The following is a 19,195-nucleotide window of genomic DNA, read 5'->3' as shown; positions in this document are numbered from 1 at the left end:
TAAAGATCTTCGTAGAATATGTAGGAACCAATATGAGCATCCAGGTTCCGCTATTGGTTATTGACCGGAGACATGTCTCGGTTATGTCTACATAGTTCTTGAACCCTTAGGGTCCGCACGCTAAAAGTTCTGTGACGGTATTATGAATTTATATGTTTTGATGTACTGAAGGTAGTTCGGAGTCCCGAATATGATCACAGACATGACAAGGAGTCTCGAAATGGTCGAGACATAAAGATTGATATATTGGAAGCCTACATTTGGACATCGGAAGAGTTCCGGGTGAAATCGGGATTTTATCGGAGTGCCGAAGGGGTTACCGGAACCCCCCGGGGGTTAATGGGCCTTATTGGGCCCTAGTGGAGAGAGAGAGAGAGGGGGGGCCGGCCAGGGCAGGCCGCGCGCCCCCTCCCCCTCTGGTCCGAATTGGACTAGGAAGGTGGGGGCGGCGCCCCCCTTTCCTTCTCCTTCTCCCCCTTCCTTTCCCCCTCCTAGTAGGAGTAGGAAAGAGGGGAGTCCTACTCCTACTAGGAGGAGGACTCCTCCTCCTGGCGCGCCCTACAGGGCCGGCCGGCCTCCCCCTTGCTCCTTTTTATACGGGGGCAGGGGGCACCCTAGAACACACAAGTTGATCATTGATCTCTCCCAGCCGTGTGCGGTGCCCCCCTTAACCATAATCCACCTCGGTCATACTGTAGCGGTGCTTAGGCGAAGCCCTGCGACGGTAGCTTCATCAACATCGTCACCACACCGTCGTGCTGACGAAACTCTCCCTCGAGCTCTACTGGATCGTGAGTTCGCGGGACGTCACCGAGCTGAACGTGTGCTGAACGCGGAGGTGCCGTACGTTCGGTACTGAGGATCGGTCGATCGTGAAGACATATGACTACATCAACCGCGTTGTCATAACGCTCCCGCTTAACGGCCTACGAGGGTACGTGGACGACACTCTCCCCTCTCATTGCTGTGCATCACCATGATCTTGCGTGTGCGTAAGAAATTTTTTGAAATTAGTACGTTCCCCAACAGTAAAACTGTTGTGGTTTGATTTTCATTGCCATACAAAAAGTACATGGGAGGATACATATAGCAGACGCCGTGAGCGATCATGGGATCGTGGGCAGAAGCGTGGGACGCTCCTGCGCTGACTCCTGCGCTGACCTGGCCCATCGCCTAACAATCTTTAAGCCGGCATTCCCTGCTTAGCACAATAGCACTGCCCTTTCAGGCAGAAGATTCTTGCAGGCGGTGACACACCTGCAAAGCAGCTTGAACGGATATGTAAATCTAGTACTTCCTCTCTAATGAATATAAGAGCATTTATAGATCACTAAGCATTTATAGATCATTAATTTAGTGATCTAAATGATCTTATATTTCTATACATAGGAAGTTACATGAAAACAAGCCGTAAAGGTCATGTGAAAGTACGCTATCGTGAATCGTCAAAGTATGTGGGAACGGTTGTGTCCATGTTTTCTAAAGACCAAAGCAACATACTCCTTGCCCGAATATGACGGCTAATGAAATCATTCCGTACACACGCTCAACTGTGATTATTTTTGTACTGGTCTACAATTAAAGATTTTGTGTATACATATTCAGCGCTAGTGCCACTTGTCTGGCCATATACTCACATTTTTGATCATTTGTGCGCCATTTCATTTTTATCTTCATTATTGTAAGTCGATTTGTCTGGCCTTGATGTCTTTCACGTTACGCAAACAAATATGAAGGACATTTCATATCGACAGACCCAAAGACCTGAGTGGTCTGCTTTATACTCTTTCTCTCTCTCTCTCTCTCTCTCTCTCTCTCTCTCTCTCTCTCATAATGTAGTGTGTATAATATTTTTCAAAAGTCAAACTTCATAAATTTTGACCATGTTTATGGGCACTTGCATCCACGGTACTAAATACACATCATTAGATATATCATGAGACATAATTTTATATTTAGTAGGTACTCCAGATGCAGATATTTTTTTCTTATATAAACTTGGTCAAAGTTTATGGAGCTTGACTTTTACGAAAATCTGTGTGCACCACATCATGGAACGTTGTGAGCAAAAATCTTACCCGAAACAACAATTCAGTAGCATTTCCCCTTCAATCCAGCCAAAAAATGTCTCAAACCTGGCTATATGCTACTTAACTGGAGATCAAAGTTCTAATCCCATAGATGATCATGTGGCTTAAGCTTGTTTTTGTTTTCTGGTAGCACAAACATGTGCACCTGAGAATTCTCTTGGCCAGTTGGCAATTGCTATACACCTCACTAGGATCAGATCACCTTTACTTTGTGGCTGCTTATTCCAGTATGGACTATGAGACATCGGCTTTACTTGTTCTATAAAAATCCACGCACTGCGCACAGCAGGGTCATCAGCAGTTCAGCACACCTACACAAGCAACTGTGCCGTTCATCCTTGCAGCTCCTCCATGGCCGCTCCCACCTCCTGCCGCCGTCTGGCCGTCTCAGCTATAGTGCTGCTGTGCGTTTCACTTCTCCAGCTTGCCCAAGCAAGGCTCCTACGGGAGGATAAAACCACGCTGGATGACAGCAAGTCGTTCTCCATCAAAGGTGGCAGCGGGGAGGGTGGCGGCCGGGGCTTCGGTATCAGCATAGGCCATGGCGGGCACGACGTGTCCATCGCTGTCGGCGGTGGGCTTGGAGGCGGAGCTGGCACTACCCGTGGTGGCGGTGCAAGTGCCGGCGGTGGCTCGGGTGGAGGCGTTGGCATTGACGTGGGGCGTGGTGGTATCGATGTGGGGATCGGCGGAGGTGGGGTGGGGCCGGTGGCGCCGGCGGTGTGCATGCAGGGGCTGGAGCTGGAGGTGGTGTCGGTGTCGGTGTTCACATCGGGCGTGGTGGGGTGAGTGTGAGCAACGGAGGAGGCGGTGGTGTTGGAGGTGGAAGTGGGGGTAGTGGCGGTGGCAACTCCGGTGGTGGTAGTGGCGTTGGCCGTGCTGGTAATGCAATGGGCGGTGGCGGAGGGTCTGGTAGCGCAAATGGTTCTACCGGAAGCGGAGGGGGTAGTGGAGTTGGGTCGGCCAGTGGAGGTACCGCTTAAGACGGAGCAATGGATATGGCATGGAAATTGTTGATGAACTAATATCTCAGAGAGAGATGTTGTATGTGTAAGGAGATGAAGATACTGCACATAAGCTCGTCGCACATGGTCTGGTTGAGTCAGAAATGCGTGTGATATGGCTATTGCATAGGAAGTTACACGTTGGGCCAGTGTGTGAAGTGCCATGTGAGCAAATGGCTCACAGTTACAGTTGTAACGCTTGTTTGCTATGTGAAATCCCACATCACACACAATCGTTTCTGGCGCTCGTTTGCTATGTTGTGGCACATCGCACACGATTTTCAGTAACTACAATATCTGATGTGTCTGGACATTATGTAAGCTCGGCTCACATTAGAAACCATAAACCTCTTACTCTGACACATCCCTCTCAACGAGACAATGCCTTTCTCTTTCTCTGTCTAAACATGATGGTGTGATGTGAGTGGAACAACGCCTCTTCATCTGGCTTGCCACATCTGGCCCCAAGGAAAATGTCGAGTGACACGTCAAAGAGTAGGAGGGTGTGGCGCAACATGAGGTCCCCAGCACAAGAGGACGCAAGGAGGTCGGACGATCGGGCGGCTCGTGTAAGAAGACACCAGGAGGACATGGGACTGTGAGGCTGAAGCAAGTGCCATAGGAGAGAAAATCGATGCCTCCATCACCCCCATTGCAGGGCGATTCGTGGGCAGCGCAGTGGTCTTGTGCCTGCTACCGGAGCCGGCAACTAGACCGAAGGACGAGAATGGTCGCGATGAACCTGACCCTGCCCCTAAGCCACCTCCTGAAATTCGCCGAGATACTTACCGACCTTCATGTCGATGATCTTGCTTGTGAACCAACCATCAAGCCATTGATTGCCATATTAAGTTTTGTTATATCTTTAGTACTCCCTCCATTCACTTTTGCAAAACCTTTTAGACATTTATTAAGACAGCACCTAAAATAGTTCAATTTCAGCTCTCTTAAACGACTTACAAAAGTGAACAAAGGGAGTAGCTAAATTCACCTACTGCTAATGTTGAATTTTTCCATGGTTAGTAGTTAATTCATGTAATGTCATTTACAAATGATTTTATACAATCATTTTGCTAACTAAGTAATTTTTGCTATCGCTAGCAAACAAATGCAATAATGCCACTGTTAAATGGCTTTTATATGCTACTCTTCTAATTTATTAAGTAGTAACTTATATTTGTTCTATGGCTAGTAATTAATAATTAAGCTTATGCTATAGTAGTTGCTAAAATGAACTTATGGTGCTGTTTTGCAATTGGTCTACCTTCTTGCTTCAATAAAGAAGGGGGAAATGATGGCTCGACTTCGCTTTCATTTCTCAGCCCAACAGATTGTAAAATCAACGGTTTTCACAACAGCATGACCATAATATCCACACTCATCATTACTTCATACAACTCGTATTTTGATGCGCCCAACAGAAGATCAAAAGAGTTGATGGAACGGAACCACTCCAAGATAAGCTGTTACAAACTTACAGTTACAGCATAGAGCTTCATCTGTACCAAAGATGTCCTCTACTGAAGTACTCCATATTCACTAATTCTATTTTCGTATTCTTATACCTAAGCCTACACTTTAGATCAGAGGTGGTACAAAGGAGTACCAAGGAGGCAAAGAGATCAAATGACTAGCTATTGCCTTGCTGTACTATATATATTAGCAGGAACCAAAAAGAGGACCTCAAGGTCAGTTGGATGTATAACAGGTTGCTCTTGCTTTATAGACATAGAAGGCTATAGAATACAAGGGGTATGAAAGCGTTATCCAGCTGTGTCGTATACGCTTCAAGTAATAAGCTCAAAGTCACAGCTAATGAAAGTGACAACCAGTGCTGTGCCAACATAAGAAAACGGTCAGTGGGAGTTTTTATCTAAATTGTGTTGCATGTTCTAGCATAAAGCTTTGGTCGGTTCGGTGCACGAAATTAAGAGATCGAACCTGTGAAAGAATGTATCCGCTTGAAGCTAAGAGTGTCACCAAGATTGAGCAGGCTGCCAGTACAGAAGTTATGCCTGCTGCCGTGCCTTCAATTGTTTTCTCTAACATTTCAGGAAACATGCATAAGTGATCAGCAGACAAGTGCGGAAGGACCAAAGAAATATAAGAAAACCGAACTCACTTCCTGTCTTGCTCCATCTTAGGACACCGTACTTGTACCCTATCATTGATGCCTGGGTGCAAATCAGAGAATACATCAGATATAACACAGTACAATAGGGATTGTTTTTCCTCAGACATGCACCAAAGTGCACGTCATTTTGTATTAGAAGAAGGCGTAGAGTAAGGAATATTAACAGGCCACTGGACCTACCATTGTATCACCTATCCCTAAGCTGAGAATTCCAGCAAAAGGGGCTAGGGGTCGATCATTGAATCCAGATGACATCCACTTAGGAAGTGCGCAGCCCAGTAAGAGTGAGAAATGACTGAAAAAATCCAATAAAATACGTTATATCCTACAGTGAAAGATGTAAAATATGGAAAAGAAAGACTACTAAAGCACACTTACCTAATAATTAGAATCTCAGAATCGCGATGGTCAGTGAAAGCGTTCATGAATTGATGTATGGTATGCCCAAGAGGGTATACTTCCCAAACCTGAGGACATAGTTGAACATTTGTGGAAAAATGAGCACAACTTGGCATAATAGATACTATTGAAAGGGAAAAGGGAAGAGAGTGAGGAAGGACGTAGGAGAATCAAAAGATTCTTACACGAATCATCTCCAGTATTAAGAAAAGAGCAAATGCGGCACCAAATGCCAAGTCCAAGAAAGCAGGCTGCAAAGCATAGATCAAAATTTATTACAATAACTTTCGAAATATACTAGTGGGATTAGATTAGAGAAGATGTATACATTACCTGAAATATAACGGCAGGAGAGAAAATCAGGACAGCAACAAGATGATAATACTTGCGCAAAAGAATTCTCTCTGTTTTGCTTTGCTTTGATATACTGTAGAACCTTCTAATTGATACACATATGACAAATATCCAGTATGCGCATAAAAGAAGCCGTTCATCTGAATTGGTGAACATGTAGTTAAGAACCCTGTGAAATAATGAGCCATTAAGCAAACAACAAAATCAGTATCTGTAAATATACAGAAGATTTTCCGAGAAAGAACAGAGTGCAAAGTTAAAATGTTAATTCCACTACTGATGAGTGGTATGCTCTTCCCATGAAAGTCAAACGGTGATTCTTACCAAACAAACGGATGGACTTCAAGACCTTGAACAAGCCGCGTCCATGACGGCACTAAGAACAGTAACACCAACAACAACGAGACATAAAATACAGCAGAGCCTGCTCTTTTTTCTACTCGTTTCTCAATTGCTTGTGTTCGTTGCTTGCCCAATGTTCGACAGTAAACCCAAACTTGAAGAGAACTTTTGTACAGCAAGGGAAGTAGAAAGAGACCAAGCAAAAAACCCTGCCAAAAGAAGTACGAGATGTAAATGCTATTAAGCTCAAGCCAGACGTAAGAAATAACAGGGAAGTAGAAAAAGACCAAGCAAAAACCCGTGCCAAAGGAAGTACGAGATGGAAATGCTATAAAGCTCAAGCCAGACGATCAAAATAACAAATACCCTACCTGAATAACGGTGGCTATCTCGCTTTGAGTTCCAGGTGTGTGTATGAATGCCCCTGGTGATGCAGAGAACTCCATCTGCCAGTGCAATTAAAATGATACAGGCCATCAGATTTGCTCTTTTTTATAGCAAAGATATAGTTAGGATTTACGAACAATTCACACCTTTGAAAGAGTACGAGCCAGAATATCACCGAAGTAAACAACGAGACCACTTGACACCAGAAGTCCCTCCCCTGGAATAAACAGAAGAGTGTGAATAAGAAAAAGGTTGCACTTCCAAGTCAAAATGAAGAGGAGATATACTAATAAATTGCACTACTAAACAAGATCCATACAAAATAGTTGGCCTTACATGCAAAAGATACTAAACAAAGTGAGGGCAATTGCAATCGTTCTTATGTGCATATATATTTCTGCATGGGATTCATCTTAATCCATAAGGTATCTTGGAAAAATGTATAAATGCATGTAAGGATATGCAATCAGATATAAACAGAAGAATAGAAATAAAGATCTAATTACATCTTAGACTTCAGGTACAAACCAAAAGATGAACATGAAGGGAACTTCTCTAGAATGTGCTTGATCAAGATCACAGCAGCCACGCCATGGCAGAGCAGATACCCATTTTTGGTCATCGCTAACAGACCTACAATAAATTCAACACAATTATTTTGTCAAATCCTTCTCATCTTTCGACTTGAATTAGATTTAAAAAACACAATGTAATTATCATTGAATGCAGATAAATACTTGCACGTTACCTCCATCAGTCTTCACTAGGAAGAACAGCAAGAATGTCACTAGATATAAAACTACCATCAATGAACCATATTTCAAAGTTTTAGAAATCTCATTGTTGGCAGACTGACATAGATGCCAAAGGAAGAAAGCCAGCACACTGACACAGCTGATGGATACTGCCCAATACTGCATTTCGAGGTATGCAAATTCTGGCCACATAAACCAAAATATATGTGGTTAGTGAACTGTATGCATCACGAAAAAAAGGTGTTCAATACACATGGATAAAATAGAGGATAACTGCACTTCACAAGGCATCTGACTTGTGAATTGTTGATGAAAACAATAAATTTAGGAACATACCTTGTGCTCCATTAGGATCTGTCGGTAAGATCCTCGAAAGCTGGATTAACCGTGCAAGCATAACACAAGGCAAAGTAGTTGCGCCAAGAAGAATGCCTGATGAAGCACCTGGCCTGGAGGGTATATGCATCAGACAACAAGCGCTAGGTGCAATTTTATTTTGTAGCTTGCCACAAAAGAGGCGATAAAATGAAATAGCCACATAACTCAAACACGATGTAGAGTGAAGGTGCACAATTGGGATTGCGCATCATAAGATCTAGACTAAATTTCAACAGACCCCTGAACTTTTACATTCTACTCAGGGATGGTCGCTAAGCCAAGGGCAAGCCGCATTTCTACTGCGTATGCTAAATCAATGACTCGAATCGACCGAGGATTAAGCTCCTATCTGCACCACCATCATCCCCAGCGCATCTGCCAATGCCCTAACCACACCACCGATTATTCCCCAATCGTGTTGGCAACCCATTGAAATGAGGCTCGTCTTGACCAATTCGCACTAGAGATTTTTTTATTTTTTTTTTGCAGGAGAACCGCATGCGCCTGCCAGCAATTCGAGCTCATCTATACGCACACATTCTTCTGGCGGAGGAACCGAACGAGACGAAATTTACACTCTGGGAAATCCGCCTGGGTGGCCGAATCGCGATGATTTTGTTTAATCCCGTGGGATGGGATAGGAACGAGGCGAGGGAGAGCGGCCGCACCTTGTCCTGAACCGGCGGAGCGGGGAGGAAGGGGCCGCGGCGGAGCGGTCCACCGCGAGCTCGACGGCGAGGGCGGCCCCCGCGAGGAGCGCGAGCGGGGCCGCGAGGCGGGCCGGGGCAGCGAGCGCGACGCGCGCGGCGAAGAGGAAGACGACGAGGCGCTCCCCCGTGAGCAGCGCAGAGGAGGACGCCATGGGCGGTGCCGGCGAGCCCGATCCGGGCGGGGAGGGAAGTGGCGTCGGAGACACGGCCGGTGATGGGCGGGCTGGCCAGCAGTTGGTTGCGCTCGCGCGCCGCGTGCGCGTGGTTTCTGGGTAGCTTGGTTTGGTTTGGCTGGGACGCTTGGTTTTGGGTGGTGCGGTGGGTCACGGTTCGGTCTCGGTCAGAATTGGCGGTCGGCGAGACCAGGTCACCACGGCCGCTCGCTCCTTCCCACCACAACAGCATGCCGCTCAAACACGACATATCGGCGTTTGCGTCGCTGAAGATCGCGAATTTGCTGGTGGTGGCACTGCATGGGCTACACACATATCCGGTGAAATTATCTAAAATGTACTCCCTCCGTCCCAAAATAAGTGATTGTACTAGTTGAGTCATTTATTTTGGAACGAAAGGAGTATCATAACTAAACTACTGCTTGAGAAATCGTCAGAAGAGTGATAAATACACACACGATGCATTTTGCTATGGTTCAAGCAAATTGAACATCAGTCCAAGAATACTCCGTGAGAAACATGGATTCAGCAGAGGTGTTTAACACAAAAGGTGATCAACAGTAAAACAGCGCAAGCTAGGCAAGCATTCCAGACATAATCATGCCACAGCACACATAGTACAGAGCTTGATGGTTTACAGCGTTACAAAACATCGCTAAAACAGAGTTTTGACAGCAGAGGCTGGCCATCATAACCAAATATACATGATAAATAAGATGATATTGGTGCTACTGTGATTTTATTGTCTTCACTACTAACGACTTGATTTCACATATTATCAGCTGCGGCGAAATTAACATGCTGTTCTGCCCTTACGTCGCCTGGCCGCAGATCCAGATAAGAAGACTCTTCGGCGTAACACTTGGAAAGAAGTACCCTGAAAACAAAACAGTTCTGCAACAGTTAGTCCATAGGACTCCAGCAGTAGGTTAAAGCAGTACAGTAAACCAGGACAAAAAAATGTATTTCTTAAAGATTGCACCCCCTTCAGGAAGCAACAAGCCTGCAAATACAAAAATGCAGCTTCATAAAAACAGACTTCGCAAGAACAAACAGCACCAGTTCAAATAAATGTGAGCACTAAATCAAATACCACCCCAGTTCAAGTTTCACATGCATCTGCATTGATGCATGTGGATGACGATACATGGACATGCACATCCTGCCTGTCAATGCGTTTGTATATCAGATTCTTGCTTTTGTATTATTTGTAATAGAGCAACAAAATACAACATACAGAAAATGCAAAAGGAAACACGACGACACAAATTAAACACCACTTCTGCTACTGCTCACATGCTAAAATGACATGTACAGCTGATTCTACTTAAACTGAGCAGCTATTTATTTAAACATACACTCAATGGGTCAGAGTGCTACTCCCTGTACAGCTGATTCTACTTTAACCGAGCAGCAATTTACTGCCTTGACAGAATTTATACATTTTAGCAGAAAACATGCATATGCCATACAAAAATACATGTCCATGATGAACTGCAAGCAGAATGTACAGCATCATATACAGATTCGTTACCTGGACATAAGATACTCCTCAAAATGTGAAGTCTTCACAAAGCAGGATATGTAAATCTACAGGACAACACAACAAAATGACACCAATCTTAGATATTTATTAAGAGTTCGGGACTAATGTAAAACTGAAAGTAATACAATAGAAGACTGTGTAATATTTTAAGAATCTACGCAAATAGATAAATGAGCATGAAACAAAGAATCTTGACACCAGTTGAATACAAAGGCAAGAAAGTAGATGTGAAAGAAGAGGAAAAGAAACAACTACCCACTAACAGAATTTGTTTTACTACCTGCATCCACCTTTTGTTAAACAGGACAACATACATGTTTGGAGTTTAAAGATTTTCATGCTCAAGTCTTGACAATGTAAAATCGATCTGAATGTGTTCCTGTTCTAGATTTTGCACTTCAAACTATAGTTGCAAATTCTGAGGGAGCTGAATGAAATTAAATAATAACCTATTATCAGAGTTTCGATCCATTTCTGGCTGAGTTTTTTTTTCTCTTGAAATACTAGGGAGAGACCTACTGAGCATAGTGTTCAATAACTGCAGGTTAAAAGTTGTTGTCCGTATTGGAGTAAACATTACTCCAAAAGCTTAAGAACAGCTAACTCCTACAAGTATAGTCTGGATCAAAAGGAATTGCTGAATTAAGCACCCAAAACTAGTAAACATAAAATGCATCAACCAATATTACAAACTTATTTCATATCTTGGCAGAATTTTTCAGTAGCTACTCAAACATTACAGATATTACAGTGAGAAATACAAAATAAGAAATAAGACTCACATTGATCACACAAACATGGCTAGCTCTGGACGGCTGAAGATATTGTCTCCATCATCGCCTAGTGCAGGATAAGAGGCAACAAGTGCATCTTGTGCACCAATATACAGCGAGTTATAGATCTTCCAATATACTTCACGTACTTTCCTTGCTGGATGGAAAAGGCCTTGGAGGCAATAATTCAGAACCACAGCTGCACCTAGAGCAACTCGCATCCCCTCAATAGCCTCCATGACGGCATTTATAACATGGGGAGATGTCTCGAATATGTTGGGCCAGATATAGTTAAGCAAATGGACAAGAGCATCCTCACAACCCAAGCCAGCAACTCCCAGAGCCATATGCTTAACAGCAGATGCAGCAGTCTGCCTGTGAACCAGATCCCTGTCCATTAGGGCATCTTCGAGCAAGGGAGTGACAGCATATATGTAATCTTTGCCCATCTCGCCAATATACTCAAAGAGGAAAGAGAGAGACTTCAATACACCATTCTGAACATTTAGCTCCGGAACTCGGTACTCATTCATGAGGGCGGGCAAAACTGTGAAAGGCGAGCAAGTTTCAGCAACAATAGCAATTGCTACAGTGGTGCAGACACGGTTCTGTCGCTCCTGCACCTTCAAGTTATTCAACAGAGTGGCCAACACATCCTGTGGCCCAATTGCCTTGGCAATATAACCAAATGTGTTCACAGTGGCTCTTCTGATACCCTTCTTGTGAGCCTTCAACATTTCTAACAACTCAAAACAAATCCTCATCCACTCCCTAGCTGGAACAAATTCTGCTCCACGATCAGCAATCCTACCAACTAGATCAATGCAGTTCTCTTGGACCTTCTCATGCCTATTCTTCAAGATGGGAGTCAGACGAGGAAGGAGATCCTTGATCGGAGGCGTCATCTTAGTCATACCAATAACATTCACGATAGCCTTCAATGCTCCGAGAATTGAACCCAGCACCTCAGGATACTCCTCTCCCAGGTACTCATATAGCACAACACCCAGGTGACCCATAAGCTGCTCCTCCTGGCACTGCTTCATAACAATAGCTATCCTTGAGATCAGATCAGCAGCTTGCTGCCTAACTTTCGCACTCTTGTTGTTCAACCGCCACTTAATGGTACCACATATCTGAGGAAGGTAAGGCTTGACCCTCTGGCCGAGCGCATTCACAACAGCTCCAAAACCATTAAGCATGACATTTGCATCATCACTTGTCTGCTCTTGGAAAGCATACAGGATGCCATCAATAAGCAGCTCCTCCAGACGAGGATCAATATCCGAGGCACCCAAGTTGGCCACCACCTTCTCAATTGTTTCCATCACCATTCTCCTATAAGGCTCACTTTCATCTTTCAGATCCTCAACAATCTTCCCAACGATACCAGTAACTCCCACCTTGTTTGCCATCTCTACTGTTGTTTCCACAAGTTGCTTATAGTTCCTACGATCTAGGGCCATTCTCCTAACCCAGAAGTGTTTGAAGAAGTCTGGAAGGATGTCACTCCGGATATAATCAGCCTCCACACCCTCTGTACTGACACACTGCTTAACAACCTTCAGGACAATCTTCTTCATCTCTTCATCTGGTGACTGGAACTCTCTAATCAGGACTTGCATCACCTCCTTCGTGTAGTAACTGGCATACAGAGCATCCATAAGAGGGATGATGAAACCAATAGCCTTCAAGAAGGCAGCAAGGACCTTTCCACGGTGAGATCTGATACCCTTCCAGAGAGGTTTCAACACACTATCAAAACTTTCAATACCGTAGGGTGCGGCAGCTTCAGCAAGTGCAGCAAGAGATAGGGCAGTGATTGTCCGCACTTTCTGGTTCTCGTCGCTTAGACCATGCTCAATGATCTCAACTAGGTTCTTAAGGTGAGGCAGAACAGCGCAGCCCATGAGAATAGCAATCTGCTGAACAATCTTGATACCAGTGTGCCGAGCTTGCCAGGACTTCTTACTCTGACAAACAGCCTTCAAAAATGGGAGGAGGGCCGGGATACCCAAAGCAGAAGCCACCACACTGAATGCCCTAGCAGTCGTATTCCTCACATACTCGTCAATGTTATCAATATCCGGTCTCATGGCAGCAATCATAGTAGCAAGACCGGCAGCTTTGCTAAGATTTGAGATAATCTCCCTGCCCTCAACACGAGCATAGTAATCCTCATCAATCAAAAGTGGCTCGATAACAACAAGAATCTTGTGCACAAATGGACGGACCAGCTCATCCAGCTTATACAGCACCCTATCAATGACCTTCACCAGGAGATGCCGCTCCTGGTCCTCAAGTGTTGGCTGCATGAGCAATGGCAGGATTTTGTTGAACAATGGGCCAGCACCAAACTCGCGTGCTTTGTCCGTGAGCTGCCGGAGTGCTGTCTTCCGCTGTGGGGGTGTGCCGTTCTTTACCTTGAGCAGGAGCTTCATGATTTTTCTCTCCTTCTGCTCCTCTGGCGTTAGCTGCTCCTCCTCGTCCTCATTCAGCAACGTCCCAAAGTACTGGTAGTCCTCTGGCTTCATGAGGGGCAAACCAGGACCCAAGTCCTTGGGCACATCAAAATGCTGTCCACGGTTCTCCTCTGGAATAGCATACATTGGTGTGCCCAGAGGTGTTGGCGTAGCAAGCAGCTTCCTTGCTGGGGTACGTATGGGCTGGTATGAAGCTGGAGGCTCAAGAATCTTGTATCCCTCCTGCGGGAACATGGAGTCAAGCTCCTCATCAGTGAGAGGCCTGTTCCGCTCCTCAATGTCCCGCTCCCACCGCAAGAGCTGGTACTGCTCCGGAGTCATCGGGCCACGAGCAGCAAGGTGACCAGGTGTTGGCGTGGCAAGGTTCTCTGCTCCGAATGGTGTTTGCCCAGGAGTGTTGAACCCAGCAGGTGTCGCTGCTGTACCACCAGGTGTTGCACTCCCCATACTTGCTGGTGTCTCATCCCACCTAGATCTCTGCTTCTTGGGTGTTGGTGTGACAAGCCCACCAGGCAGCTTAGGAGTAGCATCCCATGCCCCAGAAGGGGTGGCTCCTGGAGTAATGCCACCGGCTGCAGGAGTTGCATCTGCGTCAGCCATCCTCCCTGGAGTTGGAGTCTCATCCCACCTATTCCTCCTCACAGAGGGCGTTGCATCTCCAACACGGCCAGGAGTGGCGTCCCAGCGCCCAATCCCAGGAGTTGCATCAGGGGCATCCCAGTCTGAGGTCTTGGACTTCTTGGCCCCAGCAGCAGCATCGCCGTCCTGCGACTGATCCCACCTATTGCGCCGTTTGGTCGCGGCTGGCTGTGGCTGAGGCGCAGCCTTCTTCTCCTTGGCCTTCTCCTCCTCCTCCTTCTTCTTCTTGGCGATTTCCCGCAGCACGTGCTCCTTCTCCTGCTGCACCTTGCTCTCGCGCATGGCATCGGCGTAGGTTCGGACGGAGGGGTCCGGGGTGGCCTCCCCGGACGCGAAGGCGTCGTGGCGCTCGGGCGAGATGATGCGGTCGAGGCGGCGGCGGCGGTAGTCGTCCTCGCGGTCGATGATGCGCTGGGACCTCTTGGCGGGCATCCCGTCGTCGTCCTCCGAGCGGGGGATGTCGGCGGCGGCGACGGCGTGGCCCGTGTAGGACGCGAGGCGGCGCACCGCGGGGTTGGCGGCGGAGGGCTCGGCGCTGTCGTCCTCGGGCGCGTCGTCCTCGGAGGCCGGGATGGAGGTGTCGTAGCCGGCGAAGCGGTCGGAGCCGGAGCCGCCCCCGCCGTAGAGGTCCTTGTCGAAGGTGACGGAGGAGACGGCCATGGGCGCGCCGGCCGCCAGGGCCTCCTCCAGCTTCCGGCGCTCGTCCTGCGCGCGCGCGAGCTCCGCGTCGATCCCGTCCATGGCGGCGGCGCGGGGCTAGGGTTTCGCGAGAGAGGGGTGGGGGGACGCGGGGGGGGATTGGGTGGAAGGGATGGTTTGGACTTGGGAAGTTTGGGATCTGGCAAAGTACGAGTAGATCGCAGAGAAGTCTGGCCTCTGGGCCGTTGATTGATCTGGCAAAAAAAGGAACCGCCTTCTTTTCTGGGGCACGGAATATGACCGGCTTTTTTTTAGGACGGAGTGAACCGACTTAAAATCAAACAAAAAAATCAAGAAATTATTATTATTATTATTTTGCGGGTGAATTCAAGGAATAAATTAGGAGTAACATATTTTTGGGATATGGATAACTTTATTTCCTGGCAAAGTATCCAGTGAAAATAGGTATTCAGTGAAAACCTGAAAATTCCATCATGGCCCATGAAACGTGGCGGCATATAAGATTGAGGCGTATAAGATTTTTCATCCTTAATGGTGAACGAGTCAGGGGTTTTTCTGCTAATTGTGTTTAAGTGGATCATTAGTGATCCCACCTTTTGATCAGTGTTGTTCATTATAGATCTGATAGACCATGCGAAAATCCAGATTTTCAGTGAGCACCTATTTTCATCTAATACTTCGCCTTATTCCATTGCACTACATCTCGCCATTGAGGTCATGTTCATGTAGCAAAAAAATCTCTTTTTTCATACATCACCTCAGTCAATGATATCAACTCCCATAGTCATGTTGTGCTGCTCTCTTCTCTCGAACACCCCGCCCCCTCCTTCATCTCCCCCACTCTACCGATGAGTTGGGGCATAAAAGCATCTCTAGCAGATTCGCTAATAGCTCGTCGACGTGTAAAATTCCATCTGTCATGCGGGTTTTGGCTTTTTTCGGCCCGGACAAATCTACTAAAAGTTGACGGCCCATAAAAATTTATGAGGCGACCCGCATATGCGCCTCTCCGTTGCTATATGTATGGGGTCAGGGGGCTTTTGGGGTTAGCAAATCGGATCCCCTCCATTGTGAAACGTCTCCTCCGCCACTAGGTTTAAAGCACTCTGGCGAGCAATTAGCTGCGCCTCCCCTCTTCTTTTTCGTTGTCGATGGTAGATCCATGGCAGGCGGATCCAGACGCGGTCGTGGCGGCCACGCCGATGCTAATGGAGGGTGAGGCGGCGATGGATGGGTAAATGGATGTAAGTTGAAACCGACTCTAGGGAGTCGGCAATGGGTAAGGCGTGTCGTCAAAACAAGGCTCAAGGTTGAAAACACTATCATGGCTAAAAGAAGAAAGCACAACCTGACGAACACGTGAAGGAATACCATAACAGAAGCACAAACTAATGCGGTACGACGTGACACACGACTATAGAACACACGCGATTCAAAAGAAAAAAACCAATCTTGTCACTCGCAGATCTACTTAGCACATCAGACCCACAAAAGGACATGGACACTAATAACAGCCTACAGAGCCTAATGTACACAAAAGTAAAGCTAATCAACAACACCACTACTGAACGACTAGCCCATCATCACAGCCAAAACCGTGTAATCAATCAAACCTATTGTAACAGCCGAAACAACCCTATTGTACGGGAGAAGATGATCTAAAAAACTAAGCCAGCAACAAGTAAAGATACTCTCGGACGGCTCAGGTGATCGACTCCAACACGCTTTCACAGCCGGGTGAAAAATGAATCGAACACAAGAAAATAGATAAAGATCAATACAACGAACAACAATAGAAAGCATACGAAAATTGAACCGGACAAATTACAAACACAGCGAGGATACAAAAGAAAAGGATCAAAGCCCAAAACAATCGAAAGGCAAGAACGATAAAGAACGAAAAATACAGGGTCATCAAACCAAAAAAACCAAGAGCATACACATCCACAAAAAACAAATAATCCATAAATGAAAAAAATAGAAGAGGAACACGTAAGAAACATATGCATGAGGAATCACCAGACAATTAAAAATCAAATTCACGGGAAAAAACAATACATGTATACACGAAAGTCAGACACATCGTAAAAAGAGCCGTACCTTAAACCCCAATGATTAACAACATATAAAAACATGAAAAATAAACAGAATCAAACAAACCAAAACACGAAAACAACGACGCATATGAATATTAAAAATATAAACACACATAATAAACCCACTAAAAAACCCGAGGATAATAAAACCATAGAAAAAACATGAAACGTTAAAACTCACAAATAATGGGGAAGATTGTAGACACAGAAAAAACACGCCTAAACACCAAGATCGTAGATCTGTACAAAGATATCGACTTGAATAAGAAAATCAAAAAAGAAAACAAACAAAACTCTAAAGAAAACCAAGGAAAATAGTAAACGATTAACCATACGAAATACATAGCACCAAAACTCACCGGAAGCACACCTGCCCAAACAGAACACGTCGAATAACGCGTGCCCAACCAAGAGAGATCGAGCAATATGACGACCTGCACAGATAAAAATGGAGAATAACATTAGAAACCCTTTTTAAGCAAAACTCGGAAACGATTGAAAAACTAGGAACGAAGTAAAAGAATGACATGTAAATAGAAAAGGAACACAAAAAACAACATGAGAGTAAGCACATGGACAACAAAACCCATTAAAAACAAAAAAAATCAAACAATAGCACGTTGAAAACAAAAACGAAAACAAGAAACAAACAAATCGAACAGAACAGCAGCAAACCAGAAAGCACAGTGAAGAACAAACAAAAGAACCCAAAAACAACCCAACCCGGAGCTAACCGGCCGACGGAGCAAGAACACCGAGGAAGAAATAACAGGGGCCAGAGCTCGAGAAAACACGGTGGAGCAAGAACAAAGAGGAAGAAGAAAAGAGGGGAAATGAGAGCTGCAATAACCATCTGATCCAGAACTCCCCGTTCCCCAGCATGGTGTACACGACAACTCCATTAAGTCGATAACCACTCGGAACCAATGGCGAGCCACCAGCAACACCGAAATCGGGCCCAAATTCGTTCTAACTACCAGCATAGTGCAACGTACCCGCTATCGTCTTAATGAACCAATGGTGAGCCGCCAGCAACAACGAAATCATGCCTTCTGACGACCGGCACATTGCAACGTACCTGCCGACGAATGGAGAGAGGCCAGCTCGAATGGAGAAATCGGGCCCGAATTCTCCCTGACATCAAGAACAGTGCAACGTACCCGACGATCGAGTGAAATACCCAGCTTGCCCTGACATACTGTAGAAAATACGCAACAGCGACACGTCGAAGGGAAACATCGGGTCCTGAGCAACCGACATGCGGGCCACGTAAGGGACGGGGCCCATCGTTAGCGAGAAGGAGGGGGCTGAAAGGACGTATGAAGAAAGGTCTCTCAGAGGGGCATGCAACGCATTCCATAATACGTACCCACTACGGTAAATGAACAAAATCGACCAATGGGAGGAACGTTGTGCGAATCTAGACAGTCCGCCACACTTATTAAACACGAACTGTGAGGCTGACGGGCGGGCCCTCGGGCTACAAGGACGATCCACGTAGGATGCCAGCGAGAGTGGGTGCAATAAGGCTGGTACAATTAGCGACTTTGCGAATCCCTGTTCATTCCGACTCGAGGAGCCGGCAGCGAGCGGAGGCACGGAGCGGGGAGAATTGGACGGCCAGAAAGCCCAAATCGCTAAGGAGCCTCCAAGGGGTCTCACCGTTTATATCTTTATTTAGATTTTCATTCATGTATAGAATCGGATTTTTCTTTGTTGTGCCCATTGGTGAAGTTCGTCCCAGGGCCTGCCGCGTGTGTACTCCTGCTGGCTGGAAAAAAATGATTAGTGTACAGAACTAAACAGTATACAGAAAATAGGTATTCTAATTCTTGCGTGTATACTGAGAAGAACTAACCTATGATCTGCATGTAGTGCAAATCAGAATACGACTCTTTCCCTGTTATAAGCTCCCACATGACGATGCCGAACGAGTACACATCCACCTACATGAATCACAACATCAGTAATGAAAATCGGAAGGGGAAAGCCCTTCTTTGATTAAAAAACATGAATCATAATAGATGGAGGTTTTTCAGAGAGGGGAACCACATCACATTTCCAAAGTGAGGAACCAAACAAACCTTCTCTGAAACTTTGCTCCCATCCATGAGCTCGGGTGCCATGCACCCCCCCTGAAACAAATGTTCGACATTTTACCTTTGCGAGGCCCAGATCGCATACCTTGCATATGGGGCGTCGTGGGTGTTGGAAATATGCCCTAGAGGCAATAATAAAATGGTTATTATTATATTTCTTTGTTCATGATAAT

At 45.9% G+C, this 19,195-nt stretch overlaps 1 protein-coding gene and 3 pseudogenes across 5 annotated transcripts; 1 reads left to right on the top strand and 3 right to left on the bottom strand.

Moving 5' to 3' along the window:
* Positions 1-1,804: 1,804 nt before the first annotated feature.
* Positions 1,805-4,331, top strand: LOC125514147 (uncharacterized; annotated as a pseudogene).
* Positions 4,332-4,478: 147 nt separating this feature from the next.
* On the bottom strand, positions 4,479-8,847 carry LOC125514146 (phosphatidate cytidylyltransferase family protein). Its single transcript, XM_048679421.2, has 14 exons — positions 8,512-8,847; positions 7,802-7,914; positions 7,459-7,647; positions 7,239-7,343; positions 6,857-6,927; positions 6,695-6,769; positions 6,306-6,532; positions 5,961-6,150; positions 5,813-5,878; positions 5,607-5,695; positions 5,409-5,523; positions 5,217-5,268; positions 5,036-5,136; positions 4,479-4,928 (listed from the first exon to the last, which is right to left on the bottom strand). Exons 1-14 carry the CDS (start codon positions 8,703-8,705, stop codon positions 4,815-4,817), a joined length of 1,701 nt encoding a protein of 566 aa, XP_048535378.1. The 5' UTR covers positions 8,706-8,847; the 3' UTR covers positions 4,479-4,814.
* Positions 8,848-9,277: 430 nt separating this feature from the next.
* LOC125514265 (uncharacterized) lies at positions 9,278-14,988 on the bottom strand (annotated as a pseudogene). 4 transcript variants are annotated; one of them, XR_015607435.1, is made up of 4 exons: positions 11,055-14,988; positions 10,261-10,316; positions 9,823-9,892; positions 9,278-9,729 (listed from the first exon to the last, which is right to left on the bottom strand). The product of XR_015607435.1 is annotated as an uncharacterized LOC125514265, transcript variant X3 (transcript). The 4 variants fall into 4 exon arrangements; XR_015607436.1 differs by having other exon boundaries at positions 9,609-9,729; positions 9,820-9,892; XR_015607433.1 differs by lacking the exon at positions 9,823-9,892 and having other exon boundaries at positions 9,278-9,603.
* Positions 14,989-18,776: 3,788 nt separating this feature from the next.
* The window catches only part of LOC125516587 (RAF-like serine/threonine-protein kinase 20), a 36,350-nt pseudogene continuing 35,931 nt past the window's right edge, over positions 18,777-19,195 (bottom strand).

This window comes from Triticum urartu, chromosome 6A (genome assembly GCF_056163025.1).
Source record: "Triticum urartu cultivar PI428250 chromosome 6A, HENAU_Tu73, whole genome shotgun sequence".
NCBI classification, from domain to species: Eukaryota; Viridiplantae; Streptophyta; class Magnoliopsida; order Poales; family Poaceae; genus Triticum; species Triticum urartu.
The sequence above is the reverse complement of the archived record's forward strand: the minus strand, read 5'-3'. Positions and strand labels throughout refer to the sequence as shown.